Source organism: Mobula birostris, chromosome 2 (assembly GCF_030028105.1).
Source record: "Mobula birostris isolate sMobBir1 chromosome 2, sMobBir1.hap1, whole genome shotgun sequence".
In the NCBI taxonomy this organism is placed as follows: Eukaryota; Metazoa; Chordata; class Chondrichthyes; order Myliobatiformes; family Myliobatidae; genus Mobula; species Mobula birostris.
The window spans coordinates 223,981,191-224,004,361 of NC_092371.1; the positions used below are offsets into that span (position 1 = coordinate 223,981,191).

General features: G+C 39.2%; 1 protein-coding gene across 3 annotated transcripts in view; it reads right to left on the reverse strand.

Annotated features, from left to right (window-relative positions):
* lama2 (laminin, alpha 2) overlaps positions 1–23,171 on the reverse strand; it is a 399,772-nt gene that overhangs the window by 168,434 nt on the left and 208,167 nt on the right. For all 3 annotated transcript variants that reach the window (XM_072251541.1, XM_072251540.1, XM_072251542.1), the window contains 3 exons: positions 22,764–22,891; positions 17,091–17,177; positions 12,750–12,961 (listed from right to left, as the gene is read on the reverse strand). In XM_072251541.1, coding sequence (XP_072107642.1) covers positions 12,750–12,961; positions 17,091–17,177; positions 22,764–22,891 — 427 coding nt within the window. The remainder of the gene's footprint in view (positions 1–12,749; positions 12,962–17,090; positions 17,178–22,763; positions 22,892–23,171) is intronic.

Consider the following 23,171-nt stretch of genomic DNA (forward strand, 5'->3'; position numbering starts at 1 on the left):
CACACTTATTTTGCAGAGCTGCTCTCTGAAAATTGAAAATGAATTGTAGGTGGTTGCGCATGAGTGGCAGAAATGCCGTGATCGTGATATACACACTTCGGCAAAGACATCCACAGAAACATTTGATTTTCAAACTGCTGGTAACTGAGGGCTGAAAGCTAAGGTCAAGCTGTACTAATTAAAAAATCAAATGGGTCCCTAGGTGTCTCGTGCAGTCATTTCTCTTTGCCGGTAATGATGCTACACGTTTGGTGGCAATGGAGAATGAAAGACAGAATGTGAAAATTTAACAGCAGAGGTGTACGTGTCTCTACTGGCATGGATGTCAAGCATCCAAGGTCAGGCAATATGTTTACTGAATTAATGACTAAAATTTGATTAAATATGTTATTTTACACAAGATAAAAATATATGCAATTCAAAAATTTATAACTTATCTACCTCCCTTCCCTGCACAAGTGAATATGTATTTTAGCTGAGGTATTTTAAAAACTTTATCACTATTAACAAAGTGTCTCTACAGGCACGAATGTCAAACATTTTTACTTATATTCACTCATGTAAACATAATTTGGATTACTTTGGTTTACATTTCCTTCGGGATGAGCTTCCGACACAGTTATCACTCTGCTCCATTGCTGGGTTTAAGAGCTTGGCTAGTTTGGATTCCATGGCATTCCACAGAGGCCAGGGGCATGCCAGTTGAGGTCTAATCACCACTGAGGCCTTGCTACAGAGGTAGTAATTAAGGATTTGGAACAGAAAGCACAAAGAAAATAATAATAGGATTGGGCAGAGCCAATGAGAAATCATGAAAGAGAAGTCATGTTTGACAAATCCTTAAGGGCCTTTTTGTTTTACAGCACCAGCATAATGGATATGGGGGAACCAGTGGATCTAATGCATTTGACAGCCTGACAAAAAGTGCAGCAGAGATCAATATTGGAGATCCATATCACTTGGATGTCTACGTCTGCAGATGATAGAATACCGGTTTGAAGTGTGGGTCGCAGAATGGCTCCAGAGGGATATAGAGAGGCTAGATGAATGGCTGAAGACATGCTGGATGGAATAGGATATTGCAAAACATGAGATCATTCACTTTAAGAGAAGAAATACAAACTTTGTAGTAAAACTGAGTATTTTTTTAAATGGTGAAGGATTGGAAGGTGTCAGCAGTCAGAAGTTAACATGTGTTACAGCATGGTAACAAACTCCTGGCCTTTACTGCAAAAATATTTTGAGTTGAAGATTACCGACATCATGTTGCAATGATATGGAGTTCTGGTGAAACCCCCTCTTAAATACTGTGTATACATCTGTCCTGTCTACCAAAGGAAGCAGAGGGTTCAGTACAGATTCACCAGCTTCCTGCCATGAGGGCTTTTTTGTGAGAGACACAAACCTCTTGGGTGTTCAGAAGTTTGAGAAATGTTGTCATTACAGAGCCTTGATGAGATAGAAACAAGAATTTATCTTGTGAGCAGTAGTCATACTCCTGGGTTAAGGACAGAATCGTTGAAGACATAAAATATTTCTTCACCTGGAGGGCAGTGAGCTTCTGGAATTAGCTGTGCACTACAGCTGTGGAGGCCACGTTGCTGGACATAGGACAGAGACTGATAGATTGTTTGACATCATGGAATCAAGATATATAGGGTTAGTACAGGAACATTAAAGATACTACATGTTGAAGATATTACATGATTTCATTGGATATCAGAGCAAGCCTCCTCCTGCTGTTCCTTGTCATTTTCTGTGTATGCCTCAGTGCCCTGCAAGTCCAGCTGGCCCTTCCCATCAGAAGTGGGAGCTGTAGGTAATAGCAGAAGCAATCTGAATCCAGCTCAATTTGGCTTATTGTGAAGATCGAGAAGATGCATAGGTAGGCTTTCGTGAAAAGTTAGTCGCTCTATTGCCGTCAAGGGTTTTCCTCTAATTAAAAAAATCCCATTTACCTTCTTCAAGGGGAAATATGAGATGTACTAAGTAAGTCAAAACTGGCTTCTGTACAATCAGATTTGCTCTATTCTGATAACATGGATTTCTTCCAGCTTATGTTAGCTACATTTGACAGCAATGTAATTTGAGACACAGGGCAATGTTCTTAACATTTTTAATGTTCATATTGCTACAGTAATTAAAGTGTAACAAAGGAATTTTCTTTCAAGCAGCTGTGAATCATGCTGAGATGTGACTACAATGGAATTCTAGGTAAAAGGAGCATAGAAAAAAACAAAAAAAATTAAGCTATTTAATTGCTACTGTTGGCTTCCTTTGTGATTTTTTTTGCAAATGAAAGCTCTAAATTTTTCAATAGAAGGACAGCTGTGTAGAAAAATTCACTCTGCTTGTGCCCTCCTGATTTAAAGATAGCTTTCAAAATATCACCACAAACAATAGAGAAAGAAATCACGATTGCCACTCTTTCTGTTATTTTCTGCTGTTATTCAGTGTACCCCCAACACAAAAGGTAAGAAATAAGAAAACCACACTTAATGTTTGTTTTTTTTATTTCAGTGCGCCACTAGCAAATTACTTCATCCAGATGCATGCTAATTCACTGCACCTATGACCCCACTTGCCCCAGATCCTATGTGTTTCATGCTAAAGAGTTGCTTTCATGTTTGGACTAGTTGTGCTATCCTGTTGTCACTGGACATTTCAACGCGACACAGCAGGATTCTGACACCCATGTGTTCAAAACAGCTCCTTTTTGCAGCAGTCTCCAAATAATGTGTATCAAAAGATGCACAATATTCTGACATTGAGTCACGTAGTGGTACATCACAGAAATAGGCTCTTTGGCCCCACCATATTTACATCAACCAGCATGCCGTTCTAGACTAAGCCCATTTGCCTATATTAACTCCATATCCCTCTATGCTCTGCTCATTCAAGTACCTGTCAACGTGCCACTTTAATAGAGTCATAGAGAAATACAGCACAGAAACAGGCCCTCCAACCCATCTAGTCCATGCTGAAACCTTTTAAACTGCTTCTTCCCATTGATCGGCACCAGGAACGTCGCCCTCCATACCTCCATCATCCATGTACCTATCCAAACTTTGCTTAAATGTTGAAATCAAGCTCGCATGCACCACTTGTGTTGGAAACTCATTCTCACAACCCTCTAAGTGAAGAAGTCCCCTCTCATGTTCTCCTTAAACTTTTCACCTTTCACCCTTAATCCATGACCTCTGGTTATAGTCTTACCTGACCTCAGTGGAAAAAAGCCTGCTTGCATTTAGTCTATCTAAACCCCTCATAATTTTGTATGCCCCTATCAAATCTCCTCTCAATCTTCTACGTTCTAAGGAAAATATTCTTGTAAATTTTCTCTGTACTCTTTCAACATTATATACACACGTTTGTACATCTTTCCTGTAGGTAGGTGACCAAAACCGCACACAATACTCCAAATTAGGCTTCACCAATTCTCTTGTACAACTTCAACATAACATCCCATCTCCTGTACTCAGTACTTTGATCTATGAAAGCCAATGGTTCGAGCTTTCTTTACGACCCTGTAGATAGCTGTGATGCCACTTTCAATAAATTACAGACCTGTATTCCCAGATCACTTTGTTCTACCACACTCCTCAGCGCCCTATCGTTCACCCTGGCTGGTCTGTTTATTGTCTCCACCAGCGCCACTGGCACTCATTCCAGACATCAACTATTCTTTGTGTGGACAAAGTGACTCCACATACCTCAGATCCACTTTAAACTTGCGCTTTCTCACATTAAAAAATGTGTAACATGCTACCTCAATTCTTGAACTCAAAGCCGTGGCAAATAAGGGAAAGCATAATATATGCTTCCTCAAAACCATGTATACCTGTGTTCGAATTTTCAGGGAACTATGCACTAGTATCCCAAGGTCTCTCTGTTTTACTCTCTGTTTCTACCACATTGCCAATTTCGTATCTAACTTCTTAACATGCTCCCAGATGTAATAACTTTCTGGAGCAGCTTTCCATGTGGAAATTTGTTAAAGGCCTTGCTAAACTCCAGATAGGCAGCATCTAATGCTCAATCCTCATCTGTCCTCCAGGACACCTCTTCAAAAAACTCAATCAAATCGATGAGACATGATTTCTTCATGCATAAAGCCAAGCTGATTATCCCGAATCAATCCTTGCCATTCCAAAAACAAATAAATTTCATCCCTCAGAATCTCTTCCAATAACTTTCCCACCACTCGTGTAAGAGTCATCAGCCTGTAGTTTCCTGGATTATCCCTGCAGCCAGTCTCAAAGCATAATATTAGCAATCCTCCCGACTTCTGATACTTCAACTATGGCTAACAGAGATTTAAAACAAATTTCACCAAGGCCCTAGTAATCACCTCACTTTTAACCCATAAAAGCCCAGGATACACTTTGTCAGGCCATGGGGATTTATCCACATTCATTTTGAAACTTCCACTATCTCCTCTTTAGGAATGTTGAGAGGCTCCAGAAAGTCACTGTTCTTCACTCTGAACTCATTTGTTTCCATTCCTTCTCCGGATAAGCATTTATTAAGACTTTGCCCATTTCCTGTGGTTCCACACAGAGATCAACACACTGATCCTTAAAGGGGCCTTATCTCTTCCTAACACAAGAAAATCTGCAGATGCTGGAAAGCCAAAGCAACACACACAAAATGCTGGAGGAATTCAGCAGGCCAGGCAGCATCTATGGGAAGGAGGAAAGAGTCGACGTTTTGGGCCGCGACCCTTCATCGGAACTGGGGAAAACAGATGAGAAGTCAGTGCATTAAGGTGGGGGGAGGGGAGGAAGAAGTACGAGGAGGGATAGGTGAAACTGGGACAGTGGGAAGGGTGAAGTAAAGAGCTGGGAAATTGATTGGTGAAAGAGATAAAGGACTGGGGAAGGGGGAATCTGATAGGAGAGGACAGAAGTTCATGGAAGAAAGGGGAGGGAGGAGCAACAGAGGGAGGTGATGGGCAGGCAAAGTGATAAGGTGAGAGAGGAAAATGAGAATGAGGGAATGGCAAAAGGGGGGGGGCAATTACCTGAAGTTCTCTTCCCAGCTACCTTCTGGCTCTTAAAGTGTATATACTTGCATATGTTTCCTTTAACATTTCTAAATTTTCATTAATACCATGACAATAGTTGCTTGACATTATTTGCACCCTTTTCCAAGTTAATAACATCAATTATATTGGTTACCTTCATGACATCATTTAATAAAATAATCATTCTTTTATGTTAACCCATAACTACGGAATCCCCAAACAATTACAAAATAAGTTATTATTTTCAAATGAATGCTTAGGGAATGAAATGCCAAAGCAGAGTACTTCGTGAATGCAGGGCCAACGTGAAGTAGCAGAGCCAAAGAAAGGCTTATGAGGAGTTCAATCCCACATGCTGGGTTGGTAATTAGATGTGAATTTTTTTTTGAAGCAATGCTGAGGCAAATAATACTCAGGACACAACTGCTCTCTTTCAGCAAGTTTCTGCACTTCTGTTCAGTTTTGACCTGAAATGTTGTGAGGGATCCTATTTTATCACAGCCTATTTGGCAAACAAAAGAAATATCAGTTAAAAAAGGCAGCTGCCCAGTACATTTAACAATGGGCTTGTTTTAAAACAGAGTTATGGTTAGATTTCACACAATGAAAAAATGATTGTTCGTTCTATGATGGTCTCAACTGAGTGCACTACTAACCAGACAAATGCACATTAGCTAATTACAATACACCCTCTATCAGGATGTGATGGAAGAAGAAAAGGAAAGGTTTTCCAGGATGTTGCCAGAGCTGGAAAATTATAGCTAAAAGAAGAAACCTGCTGGACTGGGAATGCTGTTTTTAAAACAAATGCAAGGGATGGGAGACTTTACTTAAATGTAGAACATTACGAGGCCAAACAAGCTGATCAAGAATAGCAGGGAAGACAATTACTTGGACAGGGGAGTGGCATGGGGCAAAGATTTGTGATCATTGCTGGAAGGATTTCACTCGTCAAGTCAAGTCAACTCAAGTCACTCTTTATTGTCATTTCAACCATAACTGCTGGTACAGAACACAGTAAAAATGAGAGAACGCTTTCCAGGACCATGGTGCTACATGAAACAATAGAAAAACTACACTGAACTACGTAAGAAAAAACACAAAAACGACACTAGACTACAGACCTATCAAGGACTGCATAAAGTGCACAAAACAGTGCAGGAACTACAATAAATAATAATAAATAATAAACAAGACAGTAGGCACAGTAGAGGGTATAGAAGGTTGGTGTCAAGCCAGGCTCTGGGTATTGAATGGTGTTCTCTGGAATTCAGAAGGGATGGGTGAAAGCAGAAATTTTCATCACACTTCAAGCTATCTAGGTTGTAGGGTTGTGTAATTGATGGAAACGTACATAATTCACAACCACTGACATTGAGTTGGGGTTCACTTTGCAAGGAGGCTGGTCTGACATGATGATGTAATTATGTAAAGGACTTTTACCGCACTTTGTGTTCAGTTTTTTGGAGTTCAATAAATGAGCTGTTATGGTTTTTCTTAAACATAAAGTGCCTCACACTGTTTTCTTTGTGAAAACCTACGCTGGTGACCCCAATGCTCTAGGATGATTCCAGAGTAATTGAGCATGTCGGTCAACACAGTCACTTTAAAACTGTTGGGTGTTTTGGGAGCAAAATGCTGTCGCTTAGTTTGTAAGAGCTGAGGCCCAATTCATGCTGTGAGTAATCACCATCCTTGTTTTATTTTTAAAGAAATCTTCAGGCAGGAAATGCCTGATCAAGTTTACACAGCCCTCACTAATGCATCTGTGAAAGACTATAGGGTGCTTACTAAAATGGCTGATAGTTTACTCTCAGCCAGGCAGTGGTGCAAATTCCTCCTTGTTACCCTGCCTCAGTAAGCCCGGACAGCAAGTCCTCCAACATAAGCACGAAAACCAGACTACTAACTAATTCTGTGTAACAAACTATGCCTGTCTGTGAATGTGTTTTGGTAGATTGCCTTAAACCGGCCCACAAGGATTTGGAGGATTCCACTACCATGCCTTTGCCGTCATGACATGACCATGAGCATGTCAATGCACCTCTAGACAAGCCAGAGGCACCTGCTGTTTTTCCACCCATGGAAAACAGGAAGTGAGCTGGGCGGCTCATCTAAGCTCCCGACAGGCTCGCAATGCCAGTCTTAGTGAATTCTGCGGGGACCTCTGTGGGGTAACGTAACTGGTGGAAATGTACATAATTGACAACAACCGACATAGAGTTGGGTTTCACTTTAACAGGCTGGTCTGACGTGATGACATAATTACGTAAAGGTTTTTGCTGCATACGGTCTTTCTTATATAGAAAACACCTCACGCCACTTTATTTGCAGAAACCTACAAGGTTACCATTTGGAGAGCCACAACCTGCCAGGACCAAAATCTGAGGAGTGGGATGAAGCTGGAGTCAATTTTTAAACAGTCTTGGACACATTGGACACAGAATGTGTCTCTTTCAGTGCTGCAATGTTTAAGGACTCTATGGAATGGAGACTTGGTTGTACGGTGTTCAAAGCAAGAAACTGAAGTATTCCAGGGAAGAAGATGCTTTTAAAGAAAAGGCATCCGTTCGTCTTGCGAGACCATGGATCTGCACCTGGAAAGTCTTCACTCTCCAGGGCACAAGCCTGGGCAAGGTTGTATGGAAGACCAGCAGTTGCCCATGCTGCAAGTCTCCCCTCTCCACGACACCAATGTTGTCCAAGGGAAGGGCATTAGGACCCATACAGCTTGGCACCAGTGTCGTCAGAGCAATGTGTGATTAAGTGCCTTGCTCAAGGACACAACACGTTCCCTCGGCTGGGGCTCAAACTCATGACCTTCAGGTCGCTAGTCCAATGCCTTAACCACTTGGCCACGTGCCCAAGATGCTTTTAAAGAACAGCAAAATAAGAGTGCTGATGTGTTGGAGATGCTTTGAACACTGGATTAAGTAAGGGAAATCATGAGAAATTGCTTTGGCTGGGATGATTAGTAAGTAAAATAGGTCTGGATGGTGATAACTGGTAAGGAAATACAGTTGGCACATGTTCTGATAGATAAATTCATTCATCAAGGAATAGCGAACCTGCAAAGTTAGAGCAATAAACATGACGAGGGAGATTTTGTAGATGAAGAAAATCAAATTGTCCAAACAGAATGAGGAGAATTTCACATGGGTGACCCAAAAGTTAGCACTTTTCCCTCACAGCTCCAGAGAGCTGGGTTCAATTCTAACCTTAGATGCTGTCCGTGTGACTGCGCGGATTCCTACCGGGCATTTCAGTTTCCTTCCAGCAAAATCATGCCGGTTGGTTAGCTCCCCGCAGTAAATAACCTCTTAGTTTAGATAAGTGGTTAAAGAATCAAAGGGGAATCATTGCCGTGGAACAGAAAATAAATACCATGTCTATAATTGCATAACATTATTCGCACCCTTTTTCAAGTTATTTACATGTCAATTTTTGGTTGCCTTCATGACATCACTTAACAACTTAATTTTTTTAAAGTGTTCAAACCATAGCTACTGCATCCATGAGCAACCGCAAAACAAGTTTTTTTTTATTGCGGTACAGTGCAGTAAGGCCCTTCCAGCCCTTCGAACCACACTGATTTAACAGTAGCTGAGTCATGGGACAATTTACAATGACCAATTAACCTACCAACCATTATGTCATCGGACTGTGGGAAGAAAGCAGAGCACCCGGAGGAAACCCAGGCAGTCACAGAGAGAACGTACAAACTACTTACAGGCAGCGGTGGGAATTGAACCTGGGTCACCTGCACCGTAAAGTGTTGTGCTAACCACTACACTAGCCATGCCAACCTTTCAAATGAATGCTTATAGAACTGAATGCCAAAGCTGTTTACTCTGGGAATGCAGTGGCCAGTGTGAAGGAGCAGAGCCAAAGAAAGGCTGAGGATAGGTGTAGGATTAGATAGTCATAACAGATAATGAATTACTGTAAGAGCCAGTGGCAGCTATTCTGATAGATGAAACCATTCATCAAAGGATGAGGAACTTGTTAGCTGCAATGCCACAAGAAAATATGGAGAAAGAGAAAGGAATAGAAGTAATGGGAAATAATAATGACCCTTTGGATGTGCTTACGTGAGTAACTAGCATGGACCTGACATGCTGAGTGGCTCCTGTGTTATGAGGAAAAAGAAATACAAGGTGAAGCAGGGCAGAAATCAGACTATTTTGGAACATAATGAGACTCAGTTAATTCAGAACCTTGCAGCAAAGGATTCTTTTGGTGAGAGTTGTAAAGTAGTATTAATTTACATTAAGATCGATATAGCTAAATGTATCATGATTCTCTTATGATTACAAGCTTAAAGCATTTTATATGTTGGCACAGGGTATGTTAATTAAGGGAGACTGGAAAACTGATTAACATTTAAAGAAATATTTAATGTTTCTCAGTGAGTATACATTCCACTGAGAAATATAAACTCCATGGGAAAACATGGTCCATCATGGCCAATGACTGATGTTGAAGGTCTTAATAGATTATGGGTTTTAAAATTCTGAAAGTATTCTCGGCAGGCAGTTTAGAAATCAGCAGAAGATGGGCTAAGAGTCAATTAACAGTGAATAAAAGCACATGGGAACAAGCTACACGAGAAGGGCCTTGCACGTTAAGAAATTTTATCAGGATGTCAGAGCAAATACAAGCCCTTAAAAGCAAAACCTGGAAAAAAATGTAATGAGTAAAAATGAAATGCCCAGGACTTAAAAAAAAATGTTGTGTGTCTGATTTTGCTGCTAAGGTTGCAAACAAGAAAAAAAGGTAACTCACTTACTACATTGATGAGAGATATTTTAGTGAACTCCCATCTTTGATGGGCTGTTACAATCAAGGTGGCTTTCTATAGTCCAAGAAACAATTAAATCCCTTCTTGTCCTTGCTCAAAATATACAACTTATTTTTATGGGTGAAAGATCATTGTTATACCTTCACGCGTGTAGATTTTCCTTCACGCTGGCTGAGTGGCCTGTGCTGTGCCTAATGCTCTATATTCCATGTTCTGAAATGAAATTGTCCACAAGCTAACTCATCCCAAACCCCGTTGACCTAAGGTCTCAGTGACTCACATTAACTCACATTCCAATGATTTTGTGATCTTAATGCCTCACTGTGAGGTTTTCATACCTTGCTGTGTTCTCAACCCTTCCTGCGTTCATAACAAAAAAATACTCCCAGTCCAGAAAAATGGACAGCTATGTGGGAAGGAAAGGTTCGGTTGATCTTAGAGTCAGTTGAACAGGAACTGGGGTTTATCATTTCCGTGGATGACTGGGGGCAGATTTTACAATTAGTCAATACTTCCTCTATCTGTGCTAAACATTCCGTAATTCAATTTAAAGTTGTTCATAGAGCACATATGTCCGAAGATAAATTAGCTCACTTCTATTCTCATATTAATCCTTTCTGTGATAGATGTCCGGGGCAGATAGCCTCTTTAACTCATATGTTTTGGTCTTGTCCTACTCTGGAAACTTTTTGGAGAGACATTTTTAATATTATCTCCAAGGTATTGAATATAGATATCTCTCCTCACCCTATTACTGCTATCTTTGGACTACCTAAAATTTCCAGTAATCTTTCTCCTTCAGCCCGTAGAATGATTGCATTTCTTACTTTAATGGCGAAAAGATGTATCTTACAACATTGGAAAGAGCTTAATGCTCCAACTACCTTTTTTTGGTTTTCTCAGACGATATTATGCTTGAATTTGGAGAAAATTAGAAGCAATCTTTATGATTCCTCATTTAAATTTGAACAGACCTGGAGATCTTTTATTCAATATTTTCATTTAATGTAATATATACCCTTCTTGTTTTTTTTTTACTGTTTTTAATGGAGGTCGGGATTAAGGACGTGATTTTAAGTTTTTTAACTCTGTTTGGTTTCAAGTTAGCCCATTGCTCTGCTTTGCTTTTAGTTAGTTGCACGGTGGTTTTTTTTGGGGGTTTTTTTTCCTTTTCTCTATTGATATATATATTAAAATTAGTATACTATTATGTTACCTTGGTACGTTATGTTTAAATTACATTGTTTGTATCATTTTTTTGGTATTAATATCTCCTGTAATTTTATTATATTCTAACAGTGTATTAGTGCCTATATGGCTTACCTTTTTGTATACTTATTCAATAAAAAGATTTAAAAAGAAAGAAAGAAAGAGTCAGTTAAATGGTCGGGCTGTAGAGCCTCAGAACGCTGCTGTGAGTTAAACCAATTCCTTAACAGGTTTGACAATTTCCCTTCTGTTCACATTCCCCCTCAGCACTCTAGTTCAGATGCCCAAGCACCAAATGCTCCCTCAGCACCAACACCTCCCCTCCTCCCTCCACCCCCTCCCCACCTCCAGTTCAACACATAGATGAACAACACAGGTTACCATTGTCTATACCTTCTCATTCCCCTGCACCTACCATCTACACCTCCACATACCGACTGCTATTGTTCCGATCTTCACCTCTCACCAGCTCCCCAGTCATCATGACTCACCTTCACTACTGAGCAGGGGAGAAGAGCTCTGGGGAAACTTTGACATGGCAAAGCACTAAGACCAGATGGTGTGAACCCCAAGGTCCTGAAGGAGTGTGCCAAGCAGCTTTGTGGAGTTCCCCAGCGCAGTTTTACCCTGAGTCTCTGCCTGGGAAGGGTCCCCAATGTGTGGAAAACATCATGCATGATCCCAACTTAAAGTCTTGAATCTCTACTGTCCAGTGGCACTGACCCTAGAGAGGCTGGTCCTGACCCACCCTGACCCCTGGTCAGATCCTCCTCAATCCCCTGGAGTTTGCCTACCAGGAGCACATTGGAGTCGACAATCTACCTGCTGAACAGAGCCTACTCCCATTTGGAATAGCAGGGCAGCACTATCAGGGTCATGTTTTCTGATTTCTCAAGTGCCTTCAATAGCATACAGCCCTTATTGCTGGGGGGAAAAGCTCTGTTCAATGCAGTCTGGCATTTCCATTGTAAACTGGATAATGGACAGGCAGACCACAGTTTGTGTGACTTCACAGCTACATGTCAGACATGGCTATAAGCAGCACTGGGGCCCCAAAAGGGACTGTATTGGCTCCCTTCCTGTTTACTCTGCATGCCTCCGATTTTAGATACAACACCAAGTCATGTCATCTACAGAAATTCTCTGCTGACTCAGTGATAGTTGACGGAATAAAGGGAGGATGGGAGGATGAATACAGCGCCCTGGTGGAGGACACTGTCAAATGGTGCAAGCTGAATCATCTGCAGCTCAGCATTATTAAGACAAAGCAGATGGAGATGGACTTGAGAAAGACTAAGCTTGCACTGCTCCCTGTTACTATTGATGGTGAGGACATGGATGTGGTGAAGACCTACAAGTACCTGGGGATGCACCTGTATGACAGATGGTATAATATTACAGTGATTCCTGTACTACCATCTTATCAGTGCAAACTTGTAGATCTTGTAAAGTTTGACTCGTAAATCTTGTACATCTAATTTTTAAGGTAACTTATTTTCTTTTATCCTTTCTTACTTCTCTTCTTATTTTTGTATCTCTGTGCACTTGCAATGCTACTGATCAATAACGTATCTATCTATCTATTACAACTTTAAATTTTTCCCAAAAGACCAAAAATCACTTTACCATGCACTGCATACAAAGCTTCTGTCTATTGTTTCCAGTTGTCACATTTAAAAAGTACATAACAAACGAAAAATATAGCACACTTACGTTGGCAATTCCGGATTATAACAGCATCCCCGAAGAATCCATCAGCGCATTCATCACAAAACTGACCGCTAAATGCCTCAATGCATCGTAGACATTCTCCTGTCAACGTATCGCAGCTGCCAGGTGCTGACAGATCAAGATTACCATTGCACTGGCAGGGTTGACATGAGCCACCTGGATTACTGGGGTGTCCAAAGTACCCTTCAGAGCATCTAGTTAATAAAAACATATTTTAAAGATAAATTACACAATCAAACTGGCTTATGTTGTAACAATGCAAACACGAGGAATTCTGCAGATGCTGGAAATTCAAGCAACACACATCAAAGTTGTTGGTGAACGCAGTAGGTCAGGCAGCATCTCTAGGAAGAGGTACAGACGATGCTTCTGCCCGAAACGTCGTCTGTACCTCTTCCTAGAGATGCTACCTGGCCTGCTGCGTTCACCAGCAACTTTGATGTGTGTTGCTATGCCATAACAATATTACTTCAACTACAGATCATTCTGGAAACCCAGCATGCACTGTTTTAAAGATATATCCGAAACTTCTGATGGTGATAGAATTATATGTCTACTTTAACAAAGCTAACTCAATGGACATTGATTAGTTTGATGAAAAGCCAGCTTGAAAGATATTAGAGGGAAAAAAGAAAGTTGCAGAGTTTGGGGAGGTAAACTTAGGGTGTTGCATGGCTGAAGGTTACAGATAGAAAAAGGAGAATCATAAGAATGAAGAGGAACAAGGCAAGTTTTGAAGAAGTATAATCAGCAGGATAAAATTTATTAAATATATAGTAAACATAATTACTTGCAGCAGCAGCGTAGAACTCCCACTTAGAATGTTGGCAGATATTTGTATATTGTTATATCACGTATTTGTAAATTATTACTGTCACAGATGGTTAGATGTGCTCTAGTTAACAAAATTTCACAAATAGTGTCATTAATAATAAAATAGTTCATGAAAAGCAGATACGGTATTATGCTTTGCTATTATTTTTACTAAACTGTACAGAAATGAGGCTTGCATCGCAAGCAATGGAACACAAAAAACATTGATTTGTGATTTTATATTCAAATTATTCTTAATAGCTGATCACCATTCAGCATCTGCAACACCAGCTTTCTCTCCACCACTGATACAGTGTGGTTGCATTGTTTACCACATACAAAAGATGCTGCAGTAACTTTCAAAGGCTTCTTTGTCAACGTCTTCCAAATCTACAAACTCCACCATCCAGAAGAATAACACAGCAGTTAATTTCCAAAGGTGTGCCTTAATTGGAAATGTATTACCCTTCCTTCACCTCCAGATCAAACACCTGAACTTCCTTCAATACACTTGTACATGTTTCCTCACCAAATGGCTGACCAACATCTTTCCATGAAGAAGCCAGCCTTGCTTGTGACAGGTATACAGACAGAAATTTATACAGGTCACTTTTTCAAAACTGCTGTTCTCCTCAGCGAATCCAACATTGAAATCATCATCAATAGTTTTGACAAGATTCAATCAATGCATTGCTCTTTCAATAGATTTTCCCATCTTCCTCTCTTAGTAAGCTTCAGCTCATCCAGAACTGCATAATCAAATGCAATCCTACGTCATACTGTGTTAGCAGCCTGTTACTGGGTTAAATGAATCGTTTTTAAAACTCGTATCCTTGTGGATTAATATATTCATAGCCTTGGTTCTCTATTCTCTGGATTCCCTTTTTCCCTTTGGGTTTGTAGAGATCTGTTTTCACTTCGACAGAAAAGAGTTTTTTTTTCTGCTGATCAGTGTCAAAAGAAGCCAACTTAAACCCATTGTGATTCAATGTTGAAAAACAATAAAATATGAAAACTTCCAAGGGGGTGAATACTTTTTATAGTTACTGTATACTACAGTTTACGGTGGAAAACCCACAAGCTGTCATATGATTATTTCCGCTGAACATACGGCTGATTATCACGATCTTATGAAAGTTTTGCCACACTGTTCCACTGGTTGTAGGGTAGAAGATGAGAAGATATTTACTTAATATGAAATACAAGAGTCCTTGATTAGAACAGGCGACTCTGAGTTTTGTGATGAGCAGACAATATTCATATTGAATAAGTTTTTTTCTTTTGTTTATTTGATTTTCAGAATCTAGTTATCAGCGACAAAGATTTTTTTTCACATTTTCAAAGTCTGCATTTTATTGTTCCAAACCACTGATCAATTTTTTAGTACAATGTAACATGTTATTTTGTGTTCCTTTTTTAAAAAAATGTTATGTTTAGAAGCCTTATTAACTACCTAGAAATATATGGAAGATTGAAGGAAGAGGAAACTACTATAGGGGATATAAAAATTTTCAGATGAATAAAAATATTACAAACTATATTTGATGCTATACTAAGTTTATCTGCAACTATCAAATAGCAGACCAAAATATATTCATCTATGAATAGACCCTGATATATTTCAACCAGCTTATAAAATTTCACACTAGTAATTTTTAATGGACGGTTGATACACTTTTTATTCTTTTTCAGTCACCATCTTTACAGCTCTGTTGCATGTTCTCATTTGGAACAAATTCACTTTTCATTTCTTAAAACAAATGCAAACTACATTGATTCTGACTGTAGTTCTCCGACTGTCTGGTCTGATTAATTTGGCAAGAATAGCACATTACTATAGTGACGTGTAATGACAGGTGTCTCCTTCAACCAGAACACTTGCAGACATTCCCAATATAACATGCTTTTTTCCCCTTTACATGAGCTGTATAATGTCAAAGCATTCCCTTTAAATGAATCACTTCCCAAAATAGAGTCATAAATTCATACACACAGAAACTGGCCACTTGGCCCCATGAAATCCATGCTGACCTTTAGCCAATTTATACTAATCCTATTTTCCTACACTAGGACCATATCCTTCTACACCTCGCCTATAAAAGTATCTGTTTAAATCTTTCTTAAATGTAGTAAGCGTTTCTTATTCTACCACCTCCTCTGGTAATGATTTTCACTCACTGTATAAAAACGAAACACACAGATCCCTTGTAAAACTCCTTCCTCCCACATAAACCTATGCCCTCTTAACTTTGATACACCCAACATAAAAAAAATTCCTGACATTTACCCTATCCATGTCTCTCTTAATCTTATATACTTCTGTCAGCTCACCCTTCAGACTCCTCTCCATGGAAAATAAGCCTAGCCTATCCAATCTCTTGCCATATTGTTCACTGGTCCAGGCAATATTCTGATGATTCTCCTCTGCAGCTTCTCCAGTGCAATTGTGACAATCCTATAATGTGTTGACCAGAATTGCACACCAGACTCTGAGTGTATCCAAAGCAGTTGCAACATAACATTCTAACATTTATATTCTGTGACCCAAACCTACGAAAGTAAGCATGCCATATGCTGTCTTCTCCACCCAATCAATTTTCCAATTTCTGCCATCAATTAAATTGTGTTTCTGACATGCTGGCAAGCTAGAACTCATTTTCACAAATTGATTATTGTATTCCACTGTGGAATCAGAACCTCAACCTTTTTTTTTTTACTAAGATCAAAAATTAATAGACAGAAATCATTGATATTTCACAATATTAATTTTCAATGGGTGCAAGAGACTTGAACATTTTCTTAGGTGGAACAGTTCATGCATCAGGACAAATCAATTGTTTTTCTTGAAAGTACAAGCAGATTTTTAGCAATCATTGGAAGTTAAGTTCTAATGTTTTGGATTAAATATTCAAAAGTGAAGTCAAATAAATTAATTCTACTTCAAATTAGTTGGAAAATTCAGCTACACACTGCATTAAAGGAGATTATTACACGTTGTTTGACCTTCAGTTAGAAAGCTTATGTATGTCTCAAATTCCAGGAACAATTTTCAGTATTTTGAAGGCTTCTTCTTTTTATGGGATTACACCATAATGTACAACACAGTTCATAAAATGGTGTGCTATTATTAAAGTATTATGAAATTTGGGAGAACACAGATAAGCACACAAGATGGTATATATATTAAACATGTTTGTAAAGAAATAGCAATATTAATAAATACACTTTCTGAGCAACGTGGTAGACTGTAATCCATATAAGAAGCTAAATTGCTAAACAACTTATCCATAGCAATACTTTCAGGTTTGACTTTATTTTTTGATTGCAAAGTTTTTAATAGCTCCTGATACCAGGTTACCAGTTCTGTGATAATCTTATGAAATACTCACAGCAAACAGACACCCAGTTCAGTAATTTAATTCCTGATCTACAACAATCAGAATACGAGACAGTGACAGTGTATATTTTCAGCTGCTTAGAGATTGAGGTAAAAGACTAGAGACATCTTACCTGTCACATCGTGGCCCTGTATAACCAGGAAGACACTGATCACATATTATCTCTCCCCTGGAATCCAAGTGACAGGTCGGACTAAAGCTTTGTTGTTCGTGGTGAGCAGACGTAGACACGGACACAAAAAGATAAATCAAAGAAAATTGTATTAGCTGCATCACTGAATGTTCTTCACCGAAATCTCACCGTGCAACTGACGAAAACTATTTTTTCTTTCCGGCACCAAAGATAGTGTAGGGATCTCATTCCAGCAACACAGTGGAACGGCTATTTCAGCCAACACAGAGTACACAAGAATGGCAGCAACTGAATGGTATTTCAGCCTTAAATTCTCTGTAGCTGGTAACTCTGCCCCATATAAACAAGGAATGCACAGCTGCTCTCCTTTGCCACTAAGGTTGCTAAAGTATTGTATCCATCTATAATCATGAAGCTGTAGCTAACTCAAATGTCAAGATGTAGTATTTGCTCCTACTCCAAAAAAGACATCTGCCACACCTGTGAAAACATTTTAAAAGGTCCTATTAAATCAGAATAACTACACATGAATGATAACAGAGTAATTTCTGTGTTCTGTTCTTCTATATTTATACAGCCATTTGTTTTTGCTTTTGTGCATTGACAAGGAGTCTTATGAAAATACCAACAGGACAGTGGGACAAATTGTCTATCCTACAGAGCAGGTAATTAAAATTGAACTTCCAGAAGTGTGTTAAGAATATAGGAAAAGTTTACAAGAGAAAAGCTCATACATGAAAAATATAGCAAAATATTGAAGCATAATTGATAGGTTTTGCAAAGTAAAGTTAAGTCTGATCACAAGTATGATGAAAAATGATCTATCTCCCTCAGCACGGGTGCACAACAAAGCTGTGTGCTTAGCCCCTGCTCTATTCCGTTTATACTTAGGACAGCTCTGATGTCATATTTAAGTTTGACGACGATACTGCTGTCATAGGCTGAATCAAGGGTGGTGATGAATCAGCATATAGGAGTGGGATTGAAAATCTGATTGAGTGGCATCACAGCAACAACCTCACACTCATTGTTAGCAAGACTAAGGAGCTGATTATTGAGTACAGGAGGAAGAAACCAGAGGTCCATGAGCCAGTCCTCATCAGGAGATCAGAGGTGGAGAGGGTCAGCAACTTTAAATTACTCAGTGTTATGTCAGAGGATCTGTGCTGGGTCCAGCATGCAAGTGTCATTACAAGGAAAGCACTGTGTCACCTCTACTTTCTTGTTGATGATTCAGCGTGTCATCGGGAATCTTGACAAACTTCTATAGATGTGTAGCGGAGAGTATATTGACTAGTTGCATCATGGAAGCACCAATGCCCTTGTGTGGAAAAGCCAATGAAAAGTAACAGACTCAGCCCAGTCCATCACGGGTACAGCCCTCTTCACCACTGAGCACACCTACATGGAGCGCTATCACAGGAAAGCAGCATCCATCATCAGGGACCCCCACCACCCAGGCCATGCTCTCTTCTCACTGCTGCCTTCAGTAAGAAAGTACAGGAGCCTCAGGACCCACACCATCGAGTTCAGAGACAGTTACTACCCCTCAACCATCAGGCTCTTAAACCAGAGGGGATAACTTCACTCGCCCCATTACTGAACTAGACATATTTTCAAGGACTCCTCATCTCATGCTGTTAATATTTATTGCTCATTTATTTATTATTATTATTTCTTTCTCTTTCGTTTTTTAATTGCAGAGTTTGTTTTTTTCTGCACATTGGCTGATTGTCCATCCTGTTGGGTGTGGTCTCTCATTGATGCTATTGTGTTTCTTGTATTTACTGTGAACGCCCAGAAGAAAAGGAATCCCAGGGTTGTATATGGTGACATAGAATGTATTTTGATAATAAATTGACTTTGAACTTTGAAAAGTGAAGAAAAGTAGTTTGTAGTACAGGGTGAGAAAATAGCAAGAATATTAAAAATGCTGATTTACTTTGATGAAAAAATAGACATATTGAAAGTTGAACACTATAATTATACAGAAATTCTAAAGAAACTATTTGAATCTGGCAGAGTAAAATCAGATACCCTATGTTTTATATCTGTGAGAGTCTAAAAGACATATATTGCTTTGTAGTACAAGTTTTAATGAATAAGTTTTATCTTTGAAATAACAAAAAAGAAGCCAGAATAAAATGGGCAACTCGGGCTAGTGTGCTTGAAAATCCTGAGGAAAATTATGCCAGAGAATTGTGAAATAATTTCTCCTGAAAAGTTTTTGGTCAATGGCATGTTGTGAATTTACACACACTGTCCCCTATTTGCATACCATAACTTGATAAAAGAACAATAAGCTCTTTATTACTGAACTGAAGCAGAAGGGAATTTGAGAAATTTCAGTTAAAACAGTTTAATCTACTGTCGACGTATTCTGAAAATAAGACTTTGGCCAGCTCATTACAGTAACTTAATGGAATAACAGAGAAGAAAGATAAAGGAATGGCAGTGGATTTCATGAATCTCTTAAAGTTAGTATTTACAAAAGAAACACAAGAAAATACAATTGCATTGTTAGGAAAATGGTTGGAAGGAAGAAAGGTGCTGGGATGAAGAGAAACCCGTTTCATTGAAAAGCCGTGAAGAAAAGTACCTACTGTACAAGGCTTTGTAGTAAATATAATTGTCAGAGAAGTTCCCCTATGTGCAGAGGTTCCCAACCTGGAGTCCACAGACCCCTTGCTTAAATGGTATTGTTCTGTGGCATAAAATAGGTTAGGTACCCCAACCCTATAATGACGTTTATGCTGAGTTAATGCAAATAATTTTTTAAAAATCTATTTACAAGCTAATCATGAGTCTGTGCTACAGCCAGTTCTACAGTAATAGAAACTGTCCACATTTCATCTCCATTTATTTCACAGATGGGTAGAAAACTGTAAATGTATTAAATTAAATTTGTAATAATTAAGGGGTCAGCTATCAGCACCACTGAGTTACAATTCAACTGCAATATTATAAAAATGAGTTACCAGATTTTTTCTGGTAGTTTAGGATACAGTTCCATGAGAATATCTATGCTTATGTATGATCTGAAGTATTTTGGAACTATAAGTTGCTGCAAGTAATGCTTTTCTATTAGATATGCATGAGTTTCTGGAGCCATCAATCTTCATTTTTCATTTTTTTTCAAGTAGAATAAAAGATGTAATATTCTTTTTTAATTAAAGGTCATGTACTTAATAAACAAGGAATTCACTGTTATCTTGATTTTAAGTTGAGTGTTTGCACAATGATTCATGCTGCGGCAAACAAAACATAGAAAAACATAGAAACATAGAAAACCTACAGCACAACACAAGCCCTTCGGCCCACAAAGTTGTGCCGAACATGTCCTTACCTTAGAAATTACTAGGCCTAACCATAGCCCTCTATTTTTCTAAGCTCCATGTACCTATCCAAAAGTCTCTTAAAAGACCCTATCGTATCCATACAATGTGAAAAAGAAACATTAAATCAGCATCTGAATTCTAAGAACCTTGAAAAAAGTGATTTTAGTAAACCAAACAATATTTAAGTACATACAGTACAAATGCCACTCACATACTATTCCTCAATTTGCATCTTCAGTGATTTCAGAACATTAATTTAATATTATGTGGTGCTTTCAAATATTTTCTTAACAGGCAGACTTAAATTAAGTTTCCACTTGATGTTTCCTAAGTACATTTACATGATTTATATTCTGAAACATGGTAACGTTCAGATGACATAAATTTTGCAGCAACTGCAAAACGCGTGGTATAATGTAAGAAAAATAGTAAAAGACAGAAAGTTTGGTTCAAGAAGATGTATAAATATGAACTCAATAACCACAGAAGATCCTGCTTAACCTTGATGGTGAGGGTAAGTTCTAGAAACAATAATCCTGGTGATATTGAGCAAGTGTGAAAATGGCACAGAATGGGTAAAGGCAAAACATACCTAATAACGTAATAGCCAGTTTTAAGAGATTACTAATAGAACTTGCACTGTGGCTGAAGTTGGGGAGGGGGAAAGCAGGAATGGAATGGCCTATATTGGTCTAATATAAAACAACTAGTACAAACTACCTCGGCCAAATGGCCTTCTTCCACACCATAACCATCTTTAATTCCGTGAGAACGGTGGAAGTGCAGATACAAGGCAGATGAAATTTAGCCCAGATAAGTGTAATGAGGGGGAGAAAAGACTAAGGAAATGTGGAACTTAATAAAAGAGCTTAAGAGTCGCGATGTAATGATGCAGATCTATAAAGCTCTGGTTAGGCCACACTTGGAGTACTGTGTCCAGTTCTGGTCACCTCACTATAGGAAGGATGTGGAAGCATTGGAAAGGGTACAGAGGAGATTTACCAGGATGCTGCCTGGTGTAGAGAGTATGCATTATGATCAGAGATTAAGGGAGCTAGGGCTTTACTCTTTGGAGAGGAGGAGGATGAGAGGAGACATGATAGAGGTGTACAAGATAATAAGAGGAATAGATAGAGTGGATAGCCAGCGCCTCTTCCCCTGGGCGCCACTGCTCAATACAAGAGGACATGGCTTTAAGGTAGGGGGTGGGAAGTTCATGGGGGATATTAGAGGAAGTTTTTTTACTCAGAGAGTGGTTGGTGCGTGGAATGCACTGCCTGAGTCAGTGGTGGAGGCAGATACACTAGTGAAGTTTAAAAGACTACTAGACAGGTATATGGAGGAATTTAAGGTGGGGGGTTATATGAGAGGCAGGGTTTGAGGGTCGGCACAACATTGTGGGCCGAAGGGCCTGTACTGTGCTGTACTATTCTATGTTCTATGTTTAAAACAATGCAATTCCACTGGAGGGGTAGGAATAAAAGATCCGAGTCTGCATATATACAGTACAAATCTTTGAAGATTAGCACAGGTGAAGGAAGTGATTAAAACTGATACAGGAAATGGTTATTTATTAATAAAGACATCAAATACAAGATAATAGAAACATAGAAACATAGAAAATAAGTGCAGGAGTAGGCCATTCGGCCCTGAGGTAACATTGAACCTCCATACAGTTTAGGTTCAGTCACAACTACCACGTTGTGCCAGTTCAGGTCACTATGCTGTAAGATTGTGAGAGCCTGAGAACGGGTTCAGAAAGACTTAGTGCAATGGGTCAATAACTGTCTTCAGGTACTTGGATAAACTGAGGAGGCTGGGCTTGTTCTCCGTACAGCAAGTAGGTCAAGAGGTAGAAGTCTGCAAATGACCAAGGATCTGGAGATAACGAAACTGAAAAGTTGCATGGACTTGTAGATCAAGAGCCAGATGATGGAGATTTAAAGTGTTTGGTAAGGGAATCAAAAGGGGACACGACTGGGAATCCCATTGGTGGAGAAAGATAATTGTAATTAGATTCAACAGTTGCTATTAAAAAAAGAACTGGACAAACAGTGGAGGAAGTAAAAAGAAGTTCATGGCACTGGGGAAGAGTGGGGAATGAAAATGACCAGAGATCTGCTGTGGGGTATGATGGCTGAATGATCTATCCCTTTGCTGTATCCATTCTAAACACTAAACTAGCTACTGCTGATGTTACAGTCAGCCTATTGCATTAGATCCACTTCTCACGCTGCGTGGCAGAACTTGGGCTGTAGAACAGGAAATGATTGTGCAGTGCCGCAGATAACAACTTAAATTATATCATACTTACTTATTTGTGGTAATTAGTAAAGGGCAGCTGCATGGCTGGCAGTCTCTAAGTGTTCCCCGAGTAGCATCTCCATAAAACCCAGGCCGACATCTATCACAAAACGGACCAGCTGTCTCATGTTGACAGTTCTAAAATAAATACAATTTATTTTCAGAACCATGCTTCACTAAACAAATTTGAATTATATGTCACTTTATTGAATTCATGGTAGGGTTGCCACTAAACCAAAATGTTTCTCCACAGTGCTCATTGCTACTATATTAGATTCCTTCCTAATGTACAAATAAATTCTGACATCACAATTACATTTAGTTACCTATAAACAATTCCAGTTCCCCCTCTCCTATGATCTTATGCATGCACATGAACAAGGCAGGTATAAAAGTCTTAAGATTATTACAAACAATA